Here is a 20200-nt window from a genome sequence, read left to right on the forward strand (position 1 = left end):
AAAAAGATGAAAATGATTAAAAAATAATAATAATATAAGCACTGAATTGAAAATAGTGTAATGACGCTATGAGAATATGCATGCTTCTCAGCTTGAGGGATTGGACTTTAACAAGTGAGAGGGCACATCAATAATTAACAGCGATCCTTATAATAAAGGCATGCACGAGAAAGGTGCCTAAAATCATAAATGTGGTGCTGAATCAAACACACACTCTGCAAATGTGTTTCTTTTCAGATCAGCATAACAACCCCATGTGGATTGAGTAATGCAAATCTCTCTCTTGGCTCTCCTGGCCTAAAGATCTATTAAGTCGGGCCTGGACTGCAATAGGTACACAGAAAAGAGGACGCAAAAGGGAAACAGAGGCTGTTCACAATCTCTCCCTCCAGCCCTCCTCCACAACCTGGCTCAAGTTTCACTGCAAAAGTTGGAAGCCTTTTTGCAAAGAAGAAACAAAGAACAACATGATCCCTTGCAGTAGTGTGTCTGGGAGTAAAAACTGAGTTGCTGGCCCTCTTTGTTTACATAATTTTTTTGATGTGTCCTTTAGTTATAAACATGCAAATTAAGTCATTATTAATGATAGGCTATTTTGCCTCATTGAGGTTGAGCGGGAGTGTAACTTGCATTTAAAGCATGTGGGGTTTCTCCTTAGTATCCTATGGAAATAATTACAGAGCAGGATTTTCTGCTGAATGGCATTTAAGCTTTCTGCTCATTCAGAATCAGATACAGATGAAGTAGCACTGTAAGATTACATTTGTTTGAATGCATTATTGAGAGAGCGATTGCGTGTGAATAACTGTTGTACCTGTTTAAATCTTGCTTTCACCTGAAAATATTCAGTATCTAGAAGAAACAAACAAATTCCTATAGAATTATAATTTCCCGCACATGTCCATTGCTGTCATCATAAACTTCACATTCTTTCTGATTTGAGTGATCCTTCTCTATCAAACTAGCTAAATATGTTTAACGTGAATTCTTGCTAAATATTCAATTAATATTATGGCCAGTTGGCATGAACTGAACTCGTGATAGAGCGGTGGTAGAGCGCTCTTGAAGCGAGTGAAAAGATCTATTCAGTCGGTCTATCACATACTCTGATTGGCAGTGGGTCTTAGACCTTTATCATGTCTTTGCTCTGCCCTCGACATCTGTATAATATCTGTCTTTTGATGAAAAATTAAGTAAATCTGAGATTTGCAAAGAGATGGTGTTAATGATTTAGATTCTGATTTATTTTAAACTCCCTCAAAATACTTTGTTACCAGACTGTAAGCAAATGTTAATTATTAAGGATCAGCTTTATAATCCATCATTGATAGTGTTACTGACCTATTTTTTTGTGCTTCATTCGGTTTCATATGTGATGCAAGTCCCAGGTTGTAATCCTGATTATGAATCTGGGAAAATTTATTCGAGATTTTAATTTGACAAAGCCTTCTTTATCTTTATCTTGTAAAGGAGTAATAATCAGCCCTCTGAGAAGTTGTGCCTTCTGGTGCACAATGTAAAAAGGGTCATGAGATGTGCTGTAGTTGCATTTCCCATGACTGTGGAAAGTGTTTTAACCCTTGTAGATTAAAGGGCAAAGTCCAATGACTGCAATTAATGCTGTTGTGGATTCAAACATGATTGGTCTATTAAACATAATTACTCAAAAACTGCACTATTCTTGATTTTTCTGTTCACACACACCTACTGATGCCTAATGCTGCTTTTTGTATTCAGAAAAAAAACATCCTTTTACACTGTGAAGTTTCTTTTATATGCACTAAATAAATGTTGGTGTTGGATTTTGTGCTAGGCAATATTGTCCAAAAATCATATCTAGCTATTTTTTGGCTGAAACGCAATATACAGTATATCTCTGTATTCTCTACATTTTTATTTGGATTTTTTTATTTATATATATATATATATATACATCCTGCCCATGCAATTTTGTCCAATAAAACAATGTTTATATTAAAGGCAATGAAAACAAATATAGTGAAAGTAGGCTATGCTATCCATTATGTGCAAAAAATTAAATGAAAAAATTACTAAAATCACATTACATTCTAACAATGTAACATTACAACCTAAAAAAACAAAATAAGGCTTTTTAAAGCAGAAGTTCAATTCACTAAATTAAAAATGAAAATAAATAAACACGAGCACAAATTAATTGCATTTTATTTTTGATTATCCCATTACTGCATACTGCTATCTGCTATCATAAAATACACTTACTTGTAGGTTTAAAATGACAAATTTAAAACAATTATTGCACTTTATTTGTTTAGCGCACAAGTTTAGCGGACAATCGCATGCAGAAGGCTCCTGACAGCAAAATGGAAATATTTCCATTACTTTAACGTTTACAGTTGGAGAATATACCTGTGAAATGTAAGTTATACACTGAGGTAAACAGCATTAAACAGCGCAGGTAGCATCTGTCAGCAGGGCATGAGTCTGTCAGAGCATCTGAAGGGGCGAGCCACTTTAAACTAGGAGTTATTTTAAAGCCTTTAATATTAAGCATGTCTCATGTTTAGAAGAAATTAGATTATGCACTTTCCCCGCAGCAGCTCACTCTATATCCACTGCTACTATTCAGATGCGCTCGTATCAAACTACTGTTTATCGATATAAACGGTATTGCCTCATGCCATATCACTTATAAAAATATATCGATATATCGTACAAACTCTATATACCGCCCAGCCCTAGTAGGATTTAAATTGAAACAATTTTTATTCCAAAATTGCTAGTAAATTTTGAAGTAGAAATACTGAAACAGTATTTTCTTATAAAACATGCTCCACAAATGTTCATTTTATTTACAACTTTCAATTTTTAGTGTTTGTCACACGTTGAATTATGTAAAAACATTATAAAATGCAGAGCTGTCAAACTTCTGTGATTTAATCATACAGCAAATATTTCTTATAATATTGGAATGTCATGTCAGAAGATTATTATTTTTAAAAAGCTTTTTCTTCACTATATGGCGGATGGCTCACTATATACCATCTATACCACTATATGCCCTAATTAAAAAGTTTCATTTACTACACACATACTGAAGCATGAGTGATGCTCACAATGTTTTCAGCCTCTGTCACCTCAAAATATGAGTACATGAACACATAAACACTTCAGTTCATGAGCAATTTACCGTTTCATTTGAGAAAAACTATCCTAATATCATATACAGAATCTTAATAACAGAAACATCTCGGTTATGTACATAACCCTAGTTCCCTAATGGAGGGAGCGGAGAAGTTATGTCGTGATGACATAGGGGGTTCACTTGGGAGCCCCAATTCTCCCAGACTTTAAGAGAAAATGCCAGTGAAATTTGGCTAGTGGATTTTGCATACCTGAGCCACTCCCTGTGCATACGGGTATAAATAGTCTACAGGTGCATCCACCCTTCAGGTTTTATGCTGAGGAGCCAATAACTTGTCCCTGGCAACCAGCAATGGTTCGAGGTTGTGGCATGGGGACATAATGTCTCCGCTACCTTCATCAGGGAACAGGGGGTTACATACATAACCAAGTCATTCCCTATCTGTCGATCACTACGAGTTATGTCGTGACGACATAGGGGCTCTATGGAAAGCACCACAACCTGAACCCGTCACAACCCAGTAGCGCTGCAAATGTTGATAAGCAGCCGCGTGTCAGACAAATACTATGCAAAGGTTGTAACCCCCCCAACATCCCCGCGAAAACTTGCTGACTTTGGTGCCCTCAGGGACCAAAAGTTGAGTACATTGCTGCTGGAGATAGCCTAGCTGCTGTTGCTGTGACGGAAAGAAATTTTCTTAAGAGAAGGGATTTCAACCTTCATGAAAGGTGCTTCACGCCTTTCCTGTTTATTGTTTACAGCTTGGCAGTAACAAAGGGGAAGGGGAGGTATCATGTGGAGACACTGATATGGACTGACCCAGGCCTGGGACATATGGAATGGGTTTCTGAGGAAGGTCCTACCTAGGAGTAGGGAGGAACAGCTGCCAGCAGAGATCAAAGACACGGGTTCACCGAGAGAAAAACCTTACCATGAAAGAATACACATATGGGATTACCCGCAGGGAATCAAGCCATATGGACACCTAGCCCAGTAAATAGGCTGACCGGAAACCCGGGAAAATTCACACCGATACTGGGCCTGGCATCAGACTGCTCCGCCTAGTCTGACTGCAGGGGGTGCTGGAGGATACTCAACCATGGTTCTCCGACTGAGGAACTTACTGCAGGAGGAAAAGGCGCTCGCATCCCCGGGTGAAGGGGAATGGCGCAGCAAGCATGACACCAGATGGCTCTTCCTCTATCCAGTGGGCCAACCTCTGCTTGGAGACAGCCTTCCCTTTCTGCTGACCTCTGTAGCAGACAAAGAGCTGCTCAGAGCCTCTGTAGCTCAGGGTTGGGTCCACGTATATGCACAACGCTCTTACAGCACACAGCAATGCAAAGGGTGGATCTGCCTCCTCCAAGGGCGGTGCTTGCAGGTTCACCACCTAATCGCAAAAGGGCGTGGTGAGAACCTTGGGCACGTATCCAGGCTGGGGTCTCAGGACAATGTGAGTAGTCCGCCCCAAACACTAGGCACTCTTTCCTCACCAAAAATGCTTGGAGGTCCCCGACCCTCTTGATATGGATATCTTAGCAGACAGGAACTGAGCTTAACTGAGTCCAGTAGCTCAAAGGGATCCCTCTGAATCAGAGGGAATGCGCCAGGGAGGGGCTGTCGCAAGGACCATGAGTTCCGAAAACCAGGTCCGGGTGAGCTAGTACGGCGTAACCAGAAAGATCTGTTCCTCGTCCTCCCTGAACGGCTCACAAGGGGAAATGCATACTTGCATAGACAACAATGTGGGCCTCGGTCAGGGAGTAATACAGCTGGCAGTCGGTGGACTTGCAGGAAGCAAACAAGTCTACCTGGGCTTCCCCGAATCGATTCCAGATCAGCCGGAATGTCTCCTGATGGAGTCGCCATTGCCCGGGAAACGTGAGCTGTCTTGAGAGCACGTCGGCTGCACAATTGAGCTCCTCCGGAATGTGGACGGCACAACCACACAGGGACTTGAGCTGCATCTGACTCCAGAGGAGGAGATGACGGGCAAGCTGAGACATGCGACGTGAAAGTAGACCTCCCTGCTGGTTGATGTTGATGACACGGCTGCAGTGTTGTCCGTGCAGACCAACTTTCTAACTGACATGACCCCCTCCCCTACCACTGCCCTGCCCCCAGCACTGCTATGGAAACTGGAACAGCTGAAGACCCATGCCCTGCTCTTACTGAGGAGTGTCACTGACAAAAGCGTTTAGACATGCCTGAATGCCAAAAGCTACGCTGTCAGAACCATGAGAGATGACTTTCTGATTTCCCAGACTTTTTGATTCAGTTACTGAAATATGAAATTTTCCCAAGCGTGTGCAATATTATTTGTTTATTATTTAGTATCACAGTCTACAGAAAATAACAGTACAACTTAATACAAGCAATCTAAAAAGAGTTTTGGGGGCAGTGCTAGTCCCTAATTAGTAAAGTACTTGAATATGGAAACGTTCCAAACCAGTATGACTTTCTTCTGTAATGGAAGTAAATGAGGATGGGTGCAGTCAAGCTCAATAATCTGAAAAAAGTATCATAAAAGTGATCCATATTACTTCTTCTGAAGCCATACAATATCTTTGTGTGAGGAACAGACTGAAATTTTAGACTTTTTTGTGACAATGTTGGTTGTCGTCTATACCAGTGGTTCTCAAACCTGTTCTGGAGGAGCCCTAGCCCTGCACATTTTGTATGTCTCCTTTATCTAACACACCTGATTCAACTCGTTAGTAGAGACTGCAAGACATGAATTAGGTGTGTCTGATAAGGGAGACATACAAAATGTGCAGGGCTAGGGGTCCTCCAGGACAGGTTTGAGAACCCCTGGTCCTCCACTAGTTCATGAGAGAAGCAGCAATGTCTTGTATGTAATATATATATATATATATTATATATATATATAATGACATGATAGCATCACGCAGTTGCTGCAGATTTGTCGGCTGCACATCCATGATGCGAATCTCCCATTCCACCACATCCCAAAGCTGCTCTATTGGATTGAGATCTGGTGACTGTGGTTGCCATTTGAGTTATGTGAACTCATGGTCATGTTCAAGAAAGTTGAGATAAGGCAGCATGGATCCATTCTTTCATGTTCTTTACACCAAATTCTGACCCCACCATCTGAATCTCGCAGCAGAAATTGAGACTCATCAGACCAGGCAACGTTTTTCCAATCTTCTACTGTCCAATTTTGGTGAGCCTGTGCGAATTGTAGCCCCGTTTCCTGTTCTTAGCTGACAGGAGCGGCACCCGGTGTGGTCTTCCGTAGGGCTGGGTGATATATCGCATGAGATTGTCACGGGCATTTCGTCAGTAAAGTCGGTTCCCTGATTACCGCTAAATCGCCATCACCTGCTTTCAAATGGAGCGGCATTTAATAGACAGAGCTGTAGATCACTGATAAGCTACGTAATATCGCGTTCATTATCGCAGATGAATCGCCATCTGCTTTCAGAAAGTGAATGTGCTTTCATCCAGAGTGTCTATCACGTGCTCCGCCATGCGTGTTGGGCTTGTTTCCATCAGAGTGCACATGTGTCTTTGGTGCAGCATACAGCGGTGTTGTGCATTGTGACCAGTTGAAGTATTCATGGAAATATTCTTAAAATGCATTAAAAAATTCTGAATAATTTGTAATAAATAATTATTCTCTGTATTTTGAAGTGCCCACGATAACAATACCGTGCATATTCATTACCGAATACCGGCATATGTCTATGTGACATTTGCGGTCCAACTGTAATATTATGAAGCTACGAGAATACTTTTTGTATGCAAAGAAAACAAAAAAAACCACTCAACAAAACAATCTCTTCCATTCCATTCCAATCGTAGACGCACGTTCGTGAGAGTACCAGGAGGTATGTGTGTGATGCTGATGACGCAGGAGCCGCCATTCTATTTCTATACATTTATTTTACAATTAATTTTTTTTTAAAGTGTCATAGATTTGGTGGAATGGACTTCCACTGGAGGGACAAAAATCTGTCAGGTTCCATTAAAAAAAACATATAAAGTTGAATAAGTGATGACAGAATTTAAATTTTTGTGTGAGCTATCCTTTTAAAAGTCTGCTGAAGGTGAAGTTTAGCATTGAATTATGATTGTTGTTTTAGTCTGTTTGTTACTCAAGCTGTTACACAGGCTATTCAGTCGCTTTAGAATAAATGACTTTGAAACTGATTTTATTGTACTTTTTGGTCTTTTTTGTGCTTGTCAGCCCCAGTCATCATTCACTTTTAATATGTGGAAGGAAGTGGCCTGGGTATCCTTCAGAAATTCATGTTTTGTGTTAAATAGGAGTCAAATGCATTTAAAATGTGCATGAAGTCAAGTAAATGATGACACAGTTTCCATTTTTGGGTGAACTACTCCTTTAAGATTACTCAGGGAGGATGTCTGCTTTCTCTGAACCTTTCCGGCCCCAGATAAAATGCAAATGTACTGTCTCTTGTTGCTGTGGGGCCTGATTGCTGTCTGGGTGACAAAAGGTGGAGCACGCAAGAATAGAGGCCCTGCATTTTGTATTTGCATCAGAAAGCCCCATCCCAAGGACTCCTTTTCCTTGCCCATGTTGTTTAGCTTTTTGTTTCTTTGCCCAAAAGCTGTTGTTAGCTATTTCCGTAGATAGAAAGCTCCCAACAGCTGTAAAACAGCCACATTAAAAAAAGGAGGCAGAAATTTTGCTGTGACATATTGAGAGGATCCTATTGGGAAATTCCTCACAATATATGCTGCTTGTTTGGTAGAGTTATAAGCCTCAGGGGCCTGAATGTGCTTCTGTGTATTATACTGGTGTGTTTGTTGTGATGCTTTTGAATGGCTTAACGTGGGAGTCATTGTTATCAACCCCGATAAAATTATCCATAGAACAACACTGAATATCTACAGCATGTGGGAAAACATAGCTATCATTCTGTTTTGTGTTTAATCTGCTGACATATTAGGCTTTATTCATGTCATTCAGAAGAATTCTTACATTCTTACATAGCTTGATAATAGTGATTATTAAATGTGGTTGTGATGTTCATCCTGACTTGTTTTTGTTGGCGATTTGCGGCCATTCAGCTTGGGTGACTGTTGGTTTCTGGCAGTGGTTCAGAATGCATGTCGTGACTTATGGAGACCGAGATGGGAACATGTCAAAGGGGAATATGGAGTCCTGCCTGTTGGCAATATGTTATAGAGGAGTAAAACTGAATGAACACATAGAAGATTCATCTTCTCTTCTAATTTTAGAGCATCATGTCATTTTCTGAATATTACTATTGTGAAATTCTATACAACAAACCTCTGCTTAATGTTAAGACTTTTGTATTGAGGTTTGTACTGTATTTAGTCCTATTTTGTTAAATATTTCACGTGCTTTGAATAACCAGGCTCATGAATATATGGTTGTTAGTGCTTAAATATGACAATAATCATTGTTTTATAAATTTTTTTCAGTGGTCAGTTTGCCGTGGTGAAGAAATGCCGTCATAAAAGCACTGGAGTGGAGTATGCAGCTAAATTTATCAAGAAAAGGCGCAGCAAATCCAGTCGGCGAGGGGTCTCCAAAGAGGACATTGAGAGGGAGGTCAGCATCTTGAAGGAAATCCAGCACCCCAATGTCATCACCCTGCACAATGTGTTTGAAAACAAGAATGAGGTCATTCTCGTCCTGGAGCTGTGAGTCATTGTTTTTTCTTGCATTTATTGAATCATGAAATCATTAACAGTCTGTATTTCTAAAAACTAAGAACTCAGACTGGTAATAGACACTGTAGTGCATGAACAGCTGGCTCTTGTAGAGCTCTGGAACATGATAGTATAAATAAATGTATAGAAGAAATTTTCAAGGGCTTCTCACTGAATTCAGTAGCACCAACCTTTACTTGCAAATCAAACACTTGACAAGGTCAACAGTGGGAGGTTGAGGAGAACCAGTACATTGAGTAGGTGAACCAGTTTTGCCTGTTGTACTGTGCATATTCATACACTACTGCCAATGTGTTCAAAGAGAAATGATATGTATTGATGTCTGTATTGTCTAAACTATACTGGCAGACAAAGACAAAGACCTTTGACTGATTAAGCAAAGTTTATTTTAAGTAATATGTGCATTAAGTGTACATTACAGTTTATCTAAAAAATGCAAATGTAAAAGTCATATTACATAACCTCTAGATGAGAGTTACATCCTGACTAGACTGGTGTCAGAGTTGCTAATAGAACTGATATTACATTTGTTAAATTTTTTAATAGCATTTATATGTGTGTGTGTGTGTGTGTGTGTGTGTGTGTGTGTGTGTGTGTGTGTGTGTGTGTGTGTGTGTGTGTGTGTGTGTGTGTGTGTGTGTGTGTGTGTGTGTGTGTGTGTGTGTGTGTGTGTGTGTGCGCATATATATATATTGGACAAACTAGGATGTAGTATTATCCTATTGTGCTTTAAGAATCACTTCCTAGAGTAACCAGTCTAACTTGAAAACCAACATCTAACATTAACGTCTAACACTGCAAGCAACTTAAAGTGTGACCCAAAGGACAAATTAAAAAATAATCAAGTCATCCCTGAGTCACTCATCGTTACATTGTGTGTAATTCCTCATTATCTTTAACAGAATAGGTTTTGAAATATGCAGTTACTTTAAGGAGCTTTTTAATTTGATATTTTGCCATTTAGTAAATACAGTAGGTATTTAACGGAATCAGTGTCTGGAATGTTAAACCTTAACCTTTTCAGCAGAATTGTTTTGTTACACATAGAATATGTGAAGGAAGTGTCTTTCCTCAGAACCTCTTGAAGTGTCTCCTCAACCAACTGGTTTTCATTGCTGCTTCGTACCATGTGACAAAGGGCGTCCCTGCAGCTATGTTCTGAGCTCATATTTGTTACACATTACTCATCAGTGAAGCTGTTTTGTTTACTGAGGCATCTGGAGTTAAGTACCTTGCTTAAGGATATAACCACACAATCCTGACCTCGGAACTGAAGGTCAAGTTTTATTTTCAGGTCAAATGGCATCCTCTCAAAACCTTTGTGTTGCGGATTAATATTGTGAAGTGATATGTTACAGACTATTATGTGTTGTTGTTTTTTTTAAGTCTCAGATGGCATACTTATGGACCGCCCACTATCCGTTCACTGACTGTCTGAGGCATACAAAAATGGCAAGTGCTGGCTGAAATCTGATTGGCTGGCACTACGCAACTTCCAAAAGTGATAATGGCTTTTTATCAGTTTGCCTGGAAACAAATTCGCAATTACAAGGTAGCAGGTTGATACAATGAACACTTTTGAGGAAGAACTAAGATCCACTCTAAATGGCGGTTTGTTGCTTTACATGTCGTTCAGATGGTCTTTTCTTGATTAAGTGGCTGGTTCTTTGCCAGGACAAGCTGTAATGAGGACTAGACAAGTCAGAAATCTGGCTACAAGCCTTCTGTTGTTCAGGGTGGGGGCTGGTGTTTTTCTTTCCGTTTCTGTGAAGGGAATAGAGACATATCTGCTGCCGTGTTTTTGCAGCTGGGTGGCTCATCGCTGCACTTGCTCAACCTCACCATTAGCAGCAAGCGTTATCATGTCATCAGCGCGCAGCTGGTTTGCAGCTTCCTTCTGCTGAATAAATATATGGCCAGATCCTGTTGCTCCTCTCCCAGAAGCCATGATTATAGCATTGCCAACATCCCTTTCTGTCAGAGTGAATCACTCAGAAACATTTGAGAGATTGGTTCTTCTGTTTAATTAGCTAGACTCACTCTATGTGATTGATATATATATATATATATATATATATATATATATATATATATATATATATATATATATATATATATATATATATATATATATATATATATATATATATTACTGTTTGTTTATTTTTTGTTAAAATTAATTTTCTGGTAATTTTATTTGTCTTTTTCTTTCTGTTTTATTCAGTGAAAGTTTATTTATAGGGTTTATGATTCTCACCTAAATCATAAATCTTTTCTCAAGTGAGAATTTAACCTATTTATCCGTTGTCTTCTATCTATGGTCCACATCTGACTGTTCCCCGTGTTAGTGTAGAACTGATTTGAAAGGTTGTATTGATATTTTAATTGTCAATATTTAGATTTTTTTTCTTGCAATTTGCGATATGTTTATTTACTAATTTGTCAGTTGTATGCAACTAGTTATTGTGTTCTTTGCTGCTGTCTTGGCCAAGTCACTCTTGTGCTTAAAGGAATAGTTCACCCAAAAATGTTGCCATCATTTACTCATGTTGTTCCAAACCTGTATGAGTTTCTTTCTTATGTTAAACACAAAAGACGATACTTTGAAGAACCAAACAGTTGTTGGTCCCCATAGTAGAGAAAGAAATACTATGGAGTCAGTGGGAAACATCAAATGTTTGATTACCAGCATTCTTCAGAATATCTTCTTTTATGTTCTACATAAGAAAGAAACTCATACAGGTTTGTGGCGAGGGTGAGTAAATGATGACAACATTTTCATTTTTGGTGAAATATCCCTTTAATTCTCAATTAGTTTTATCCTGGTTAAATGAAGATTATCAACTAATCAGTTCTATTGCAAGTGTCAACATCTGTCCTCTCTCTATACAGGGTGGCAGGTGGGGAGCTCTTTGACTTTCTAGCTGAGAAAGAGTCACTAAGTGAAGAGGAGGCCACCGAGTTCCTCAAGCAGATCTTGGATGGAGTCAGTTACCTACACTCCAAACAGATTGCCCACTTTGACCTGAAGGTACTGAGACATGTTTGAGTTTCACCCCAATGGCAGACTGTGGTGATTAGCATCGCTGTGGACCAGCCACAACAAATCAATTGTGGTGCTTTTATCTCCCCTGCTGGTTATCCACTTATTTCCACCCTTTACATAATTGCTGGGCATCCCACAGCTGGGATGGTCATAAATTCAATCACTGTACTTTTTGGCATGTTCTATTGCAGAATCGCATTAATATTCTAGTAGTCTTTGTTTTGAAAGTTTCAGATGTAGATTGAGTTTTTACCTCCCACTAAAACCACTTAACCTGAATAACCAGTCTAACTGAAAAATGAACTTCAAATCAGCTGACATTCACATTAACCAATTTAACTGAGACCTAAAGAATAAAATAAAATAGTCAAGCTGTCAAGGAGTTGTTCATTATTAGCATTTTATTTCTAATCCTTCGTGTTACTCTAGCAACAGCGTTTATGTAATTAGATCCACTGCTTTCAGAGCAGTCATCCACACAGCTTTCCCTAACATTTCTGTTAAATATTTTGTAGTCATTGGAGCTTTTAAGAGATTAGTCCGTGCATGAATAAAGCCCACTGAAGGAAGTATTGTTTCTATGGAATGTCCAGGCAGGGATCTGTTACCTGGCTTGAGTTTGCCTGTGCTTTCTAGTGAATGTTTCTGTAGCTTTGCATGTGATTTCCATGTGTTATTGCAGATTTCCTGCTCTCTCTCTCACTCCTGCTGTGTTTTTGTTCTGTACCTATCATTAGTTCTTTCTGATTCTCTCTTTTGCATTCTCCCTCCAATTGTTTCTCTGTTCTCATCTCTCTCAGCCAGAGAACATCATGCTGTTGAACCGGAGTGTGCCTCATCCGCGCATTAAGCTCATTGACTTTGGCTTGGCACACAAGATCGATTTTGGCAACGATTTCAAAAACATCTTTGGTACCCCGGAGTTTGTAGGTCAGTGTCATCCGCTGTCAGTCTATAGAGATGTGTTGTAATTACACGCGCTCTTATTGTTATGGTCCTCTGTCCAATCCTCTCTATTCTTCTTTCATGTGTAATCTGAACCACAAGCCTGACATAACTGTAAAGAAACACCGTGGATCACTGCTTTGTGACCCAATGAATCCTGCAGATAGTTACATAAACATTCAAGTGTAAACATGAATTTTATATACTAATAATTTTTTTTTTTTACTTTAAATAAAATTATAATATAGTAATTATTTACAATTACTTAATTGTGGATATTGAATTTTATAGTATAAATACAATTATATAATAATTATATATATTAAATTGTTTTATATTTATTTTTGATTTTATGTTGTTATTATTATTAAATATTTGTATATTATTTTTATGTCTTTGTTACTATTTTATGCATTGTCGCCTAAATTTGTCCCCTAACCTATTCAAAAACTCCAATTGGAATCAATTAGAAACTAAAAATGTAAAGCAAATCACAACTTTACTTATTTGTTTATGATATTACAATTGTTTTAAAGAAATGCACATATACACTTGGCAGTTTTGTGAAGAAATTAATGGCATAGACATGCATTTTATTGTGTTAAAACTTAGGCTTTTAAATCAACAGGTTTTTAAGAGAAACATTATTTCAGTCAAGTGTATCCAGTCTTTAAATGGTATTGTATGTTGATGTGTTTGTATTTTAACTACAAAACAACCTTCATTTAATCTTACTGCTTTTTCTTAACAATATGAGTCAGCTCTGCAGTTATCAGTCACATTTCATATGAACAAGCCCCCAGCTATCCCAGAAAGCACACAGACATGCACACCCACACCACCCCATCCCTCTATGCCATTGGCATCACATCCAGTCCTACCTGGGTGGCAGCCAGTGTGGCTGCAGGCAGTGATGATACAGCAGTCTTAATAGAGACACAATGCTAAAGGCCACGGTCAAGCATCAGCTACCCCACAGTAGGGCTGGACAATATATCGAACGATATGACCATGCGCATCTCGTCAATAAAGCTACGCTATATCGAGTTCATTATCAAAGGCGATTCATCTTCAATAATGAACTCGATATAGCGTAGCTTCTCAGTGAACTACGGCTCTGTGTATTAACTGCAGCTCCATTTGAAAGCAGGTGATGGGGATTTACCGCTAATCATGGAACCGGCTTTACTGACGAGATGCGCATGGTCATATCGTTCGATATATTGTCCAGCCCTACCCCACAGTGTAGTCTATTTCAGTGCTCAAAGTTACGATTAGGCTTCATGGAGGAGAAGCCGGTCTAGCTAGACACCTGGTTTTTTTAGATACTAATCCAATCCAATACTACAGTACTATTAGCCCATTACTGAGGCATGACTTCATTGATTTTTTTTTTTTAACCTTGGGGTTAAGGAACAGCTTGCTTCCTCCCAACCCTGGTCAATGACCAGATCTAGTGCATAATAATATAAGTAGTAAATCTAAGTCAATTCTCAGGCATTGAGAGCAGCATCTCTCCCACCTCAGACTTATTTCCTCATTTTCTCATTAACACATCAGAGATTGAGATCCTCTGAAAGCAGTGACTCATTTCACAGCTCATACGGTGAGAAACTACCAAAATATACTAACATTGACTTAGCATTTCTAGACATTTTGCAGGCATTTTCTAATGTTAGGGGGAGTGGGGTTTTTGCTCCCTTCCTCTTGCAAACTGTTCATTATTTTTAGAAAGAGTTTATAATTTAGCTGCCATATATAACTATGAGAGATGCAAGTTATAAGCATTGTTTTAATGCTTAAATAGTATTTGATTCCCTTTTCTCAATTTTCTTAAGTAAAATATGCCACAGCTTACCCCAAACTCTTCTGTATTGTAAGACTGTATTGTAAGTGATTTTATTTTGTGGTTTGCAGCTCCAGAAGTGGTAAACTACGAGCCGCTTGGCCTGGAGGCAGACATGTGGTGAGAATGAGCATCATATAATTATCTGACCTCGCTGTTACCTCACTTCCTTTGCTAATCATGTGTTTTTATTTCTGTCTAATTCTAGGAGCATTGGGGTGATCACTTATATTCTGTGAGTATTCATAATCATCATTGTTGTTGTGATGTTGTAAATATAGTTTATATTATTACAAATGAAATCTAAATGCATTTATGGATTTTCACTTAGGCTGTAAATAGCATCCATTTTCGGAATTGCATTATTTTTCTCAAAGCATAGCTGTAATCACATTCTGCTGTAAAACGAAGGCATTGCGAACAAATATAGCTGAATATGAAGCAAATGAAGTTGAACTAAGTGTTTTCCAGATATCTAATATCATAGAATAAACTCTCGTTGTGCAACAACTGTCATAATGATTGATGTTTGAAGTAAAAGGATGCTTAGTAACCCGAGTGCTAAATTAGACATTGATGTTTCCATGATCTGCATAGAGAATGCATTGAGTTCTGGTCAATTGCATTTCCCTACTTTAGAAGCTTTCCAACAATATAATAATCTAATTGGATTAGCAGTGTAGAACGGGCAAAGATTCGAAGGGGAGCAGAGAAAAGATGAGCATTTGGGGAGAGAAATCAGAGTATTTCTGAGAAAAAAAGAAAGATTCAAGCACTTGAAAAGACTAAAAGAGCTCTCTCCACAGAAGTTCTTGTGATGCCAGTATCACATTAAAAATACCAAGCACTGTAGTGTTTTACTGCCATATAAAAATAGAGCAAGACATGGAATTTATAACCCAGTCCATCAGTGTGATGGATAATGATTATTAGCGCAACCTCTGAGTGCAGAGTCTAATTGTAAAGCTTGTGTTGGTCTTCCTGTGGAAACACTGAGGTTTCTCTCTGTCTCTGTCTATATGTGTGTGTTTTTGTTAATGTGAGAGGGAACTAAGCATATCACAGAGCAATATAAACAATGGAACTTGCCTGTTGCTTGTGATAAGACTTGAGGGGACCCTCCTTTTAATGGGAACCAAATCCTCATGTCTCTGACATAAACAGCATAAGGGTGCATCTCACGAAAATTGGAAATATCCAGCTCATATTTCTCACTATGCTCAAAAGAGGGGCAAAAAAGAAATTTCATCACATAAAGAACTAGGGGTTCTCCGACCAGGATAATTGGAGCCGATTATAGAAATCAGTATCTGCTGATTAGTGGTCAACGGATATATTTGTTGTTGTTTTTTTTTGACAGCCGATACCGATACCTTGGGAAGCAACATAGTAACATTGTTACTAAAAATGCTTTTTCAGCATTGTGAATCTTTATTTATTTATTTTTTACATAGTACAGTAATACAATATTTCATAGATGTGTTTAAATGCAATAAATAAAAGCAACACATTATTCAGTGCTTTTTACTTCATTTACTTCTAGATTTATATATTAAGTTGCTCAAGCAAGTGGCAAGACATTTAAACTATTTTTCTTACGTTATCACAAACATTCTAAATTAAAACTTACAATTGACAGAAACAGTCAGCTCTACTGCCTTTTCTTTAGCATTTAAATCTTTATTACAAGCAATCCTTCGGTTCATAAAGAACTTTGTTTTCCTACAGTACCCTATTGCCATCTATTATTGCTTTATCTAAAAGTGCTCTTTTCCTTTAAACCAGAGAGCCATATATGTTGACTGTGAAACACAGTAGACTTAAATTATATGCATGCATGGTGTTATTACAAAATTTTTTGTGTCAATCCATGTTCATATTTACCACAAACAATGCACTGTCACTTTAATTCAGTACATGCATCGCACAAGACTCGGTGTGGAAACAATCACTGCACTGCTGCAGACACACCGCTAATGGAACACACTGCCGGACTGAAACTGTGTGCAGTGTGAATGCTTTAATCCGTTAACATGAGCACGGAAAAAAAATCCCGCATTCGCACTGCAAACGGAGTAATGTGAATCTGGCGTTATGTGTGTGCGTTTCGAGTGTGCATGAGCGCTCAGTCTCCAGGAGAGTGCGCGAGTGCTGAATGGTTAAACACTGGCAAGAATTACAAAGAAATTCAGTTTATAAACTTTAGTGATGATGAGACACTGCCTCGCTTGTGCAAGTGACCATTCCTTTGTCGACTGTGCAGCACTCTTATAGATGCTTGCAGACGTGATTTGATTTGAGGCCATTTGGGCATTTTTGAAAGATGGAAAGAGAGAGCATGCAGTGATTCACTCACTGTGAAATTATGTCTCACAGAAAGTCTTCAAATTACTTGAAGAAATAAAAAATACCTTCAGCATTATAATTATTTCACCTGTGCCGGACAGAGACTGAGACGGTGCTGCTATGTCATGCCAAACCTCTGACTGCAGGCACGTCATCAGCTTGAGATCGGTTTATGAGATCAGCCTTTATAGAGACTGCTGATTAAACATCCCAAAGCGATCGGCCGATAGTGTTCAGCACCCAATCAATCAGAGCACCCCTATAAAGAACATTAAGCCTACTTTTAGGATTGTTAGAGCCACATTTGATCCAAAAATGTCTATTCTTTTTCTCTCTTTTCTTCTCTATCCTATCTGTGTTCATCACTAGCTGTCCATCAACCTGTGCTAAAATTAGCAGTCCAAAGCGAGCTGGAAAGTTCTATGTCTATCTCAGGGCTGTTCCTTACACTCCCCTTTCATCATAGGCAAATAAAAATAGAGCTTCACATCGGGTAGTTATCGCACACCATCATCACATCTAATCCTGACGCACCTCTTGCATTCCTATTCCACCATTAGTTTCTTTTTCTCACATTTTTTTGAGACCGCTTCTCACCCATAGGGAAGGCCATTAATTGGCAGTGTGAATTTAGAACAGCTGTAACTTTACAATTAATAGAATTTCTCCTGACAGTGTTTCTAAAAGCCATGCAAAGATTTATCACTGCAGATTTTTAATTCGCAACAAGTTTTGATTATAATAGTGGAAAGAGAGCTTGTTGAACCCAATGTTACTCTGGTCTATAACAGATTTTTATCACAAAAGAAAAAATGGAATTTAGCTTGTAAAATAAAGTGCTTATGTTGAACACTAAATCACCTTTGCCTGTTTTCTCACACTTTAATAGTAATTTTCAGTAGTAAACTTAAATAGTAAACTTTGTTGAATGCTGCTGTACTGAAGACCTTCACGTCCAATAAATGGGAGATAAAATGGTCTTTTTTCTCTGTATCTTTAGACTTAGTGGTGCCTCACCTTTCCTGGGTGAAAATAAGCAGGAGACACTTGCCAATGTGTCAGCTGTGGACTACGAGTTTGATGAGGAATACTTCAGCAACACCAGTGCTTTGGCCAAAGACTTCATTGCACGGTTACTGCTCAAAGATCCAAAGTAAGAACCACTGAAGAAGCTTGTTATGGTTTTAGGTGGTTTGGTAGGGTTCACCTTTGCCACTAGTTGTTTCTTTTATTGAGCAGTTCCTTTTTAGAAACCAGCTGAATAATATGATAATATTTTATTGTATTATTTTATTTTTACTTTTCACTATTTATATTGTTTTGTTTTTATTTAGAAATACTATTAAATATCATTAAACTATTTGTTAACTGATTTTCTGTGGTTATATTGAATCAGTGAATCCTGTGAAGAACGTGCATCACAAATCATGTCACTTATTAACGAAGTAACTGAGGAAGTGGGTTGTGTCAACAAACAAGAACAGGTGCTTTGCACATGAACGTGGTTCCATATTGGTCTACCAAGTTGCTTCTCTACAGTTTGACTGCTCTTTTTATCTACAATGAAACTCATTTACTTCTGATGATATTTAAAAGAGAACTAAAACTAATTCTGCATAACTAGTTCACTAAAATTCTTCATTCACAGCATAAATGCTGTTTAGGTCTAAACATTGTCATGAAAGCTGATATGCAGCATTCCAGAGCCCAATACCACAATTCCTTCTTTGTGTTCCGCAATGCGCACTGTGATAATTATCTTTCGATTTGTATACTGAATGCCTTCTTGTTTACTCCGAAGGTTGTCTTTTAGGTGCTCATTTGTAGGAGCTTGTTGTTTTAAGTTAAATAATGAGAGGTTCAATAACTGCCTGCCTGTGTTCATTACTTTCTGTATGTTAAAAAAAAGTAAATATCACATGTGAAAATTATTCTTTCATGTTTACAGAAAAAGAATGACAATCCTGGACAGTCTTCAACACCCCTGGATCAAGGTTTGTCCAACAACCACTACATATGAAAAAGTTATCAAGCACATTATCATCTAAATACTTGGTTTCAAGTGTGAATGTCTTCTTTTACCAAAGGACACACAGCAGGCACTGAGTCGTAAGGAGTCAGCAGTGAATATGGAGAAATTTAAGAAGTTTGCTGCCAGAAGAAAATGGAAGGTGCTTTTTTTTTATTTGACTTTTGACTGTTTTCTGTTTAAATGTTCAACATTCAGATATTTGACATAAATTTATTTGACGTAAAGTGTGAGCAGTGTTGTGCCCTCAGTAGTGCTTTCTGAGGAATCAGCATTATGTGCCACGCCAATGAGTCATGCTATTTCCATGCACGCTGTTAAAAGCACGCAAAACAAAGCCTTGGAGCTATGAAACAATAAAGAAGCATGCATAAAGTTACAGTGCCCTCAATCGCAGAATTAAGCTTGTGTCATAAAATCAAATAAAAGTCAGTTTTAACATAATTTGAAATATAATTTAATCTATTAGGAGGAGTTTTAATCGCTGTATGATGCTTTAGATAAAAAGCCTGTTACAAATTCTAAAGAATGTGTCACCAATTTTATCTCTCATTTAATATTGTTTGTTTGTTTGTTTGTTTTTTTTGTCTGACTTCCTTAGCAATCGGTGCGTCTCATCTCTCTGTGTAACCGGCTCTCCCGCTCCTTCCTGTCTAGGAGCAATATGAGTGTGGCACGCAGTGATGACACACTGGTAAGGGTTCACAGTTAAAGTCATCATTCAAAAAACTTCTTAAGATTGCATTCATGTGTTACACCTTTAAAAAAGCTTGTATTAAGGATTTGAGAAGATGAGGTAGACTTCCAAAAGGCTGCAGGAACTGGCAAAAAAGAATAACAAAACCTAAAAGACGTGTGATGAGCCTGGCAACAGCAGAGGAACCCCCGTATCCCTGAGCTCTGCCGTGGTCTGTGTTTATGGGATGAACAGATCTAATGAGCTTCCCACACATCTGAGAGTAGAGGCAGACACATACATGCAAGGCAACTCCACACAAAATTGACTAGGACAATAATAAAATACTCAGGTTTTGGAATGATTTCTGTTTAACACATTAATACACATGATTGCTGATTGCAGTGAAAGTTTATATTAAAGCTTGCCAAGAAGTCAGATGACTCGTCCAACCTAATATGAGCACATTCATTGACACTTGTACAGCCATGTGGGGT

At 38.3% G+C, this 20200-nt stretch overlaps 1 protein-coding gene across 1 annotated transcript in view; it reads left to right on the top strand.

Annotated features, from left to right (window-relative positions):
- The window catches only part of dapk1 (death-associated protein kinase 1), a 63902-nt gene that overhangs the window by 18379 nt on the left and 25323 nt on the right, over window positions 1–20200 (top strand). The window contains exons 3-11 of the mRNA XM_042724579.1: window positions 8564–8785; window positions 11708–11846; window positions 12662–12791; window positions 14724–14772; window positions 14861–14887; window positions 17999–18151; window positions 18947–18992; window positions 19080–19169; window positions 19629–19721. Coding sequence (XP_042580513.1) covers window positions 8564–8785; window positions 11708–11846; window positions 12662–12791; window positions 14724–14772; window positions 14861–14887; window positions 17999–18151; window positions 18947–18992; window positions 19080–19169; window positions 19629–19721 — 949 coding nt within the window. The remainder of the gene's footprint in view (window positions 1–8563; window positions 8786–11707; window positions 11847–12661; window positions 12792–14723; window positions 14773–14860; window positions 14888–17998; window positions 18152–18946; window positions 18993–19079; window positions 19170–19628; window positions 19722–20200) is intronic.

The sequence above is a fragment of the Cyprinus carpio genome, chromosome B5 (assembly GCF_018340385.1).
Source record: "Cyprinus carpio isolate SPL01 chromosome B5, ASM1834038v1, whole genome shotgun sequence".
NCBI classification, from domain to species: Eukaryota; Metazoa; Chordata; class Actinopteri; order Cypriniformes; family Cyprinidae; genus Cyprinus; species Cyprinus carpio.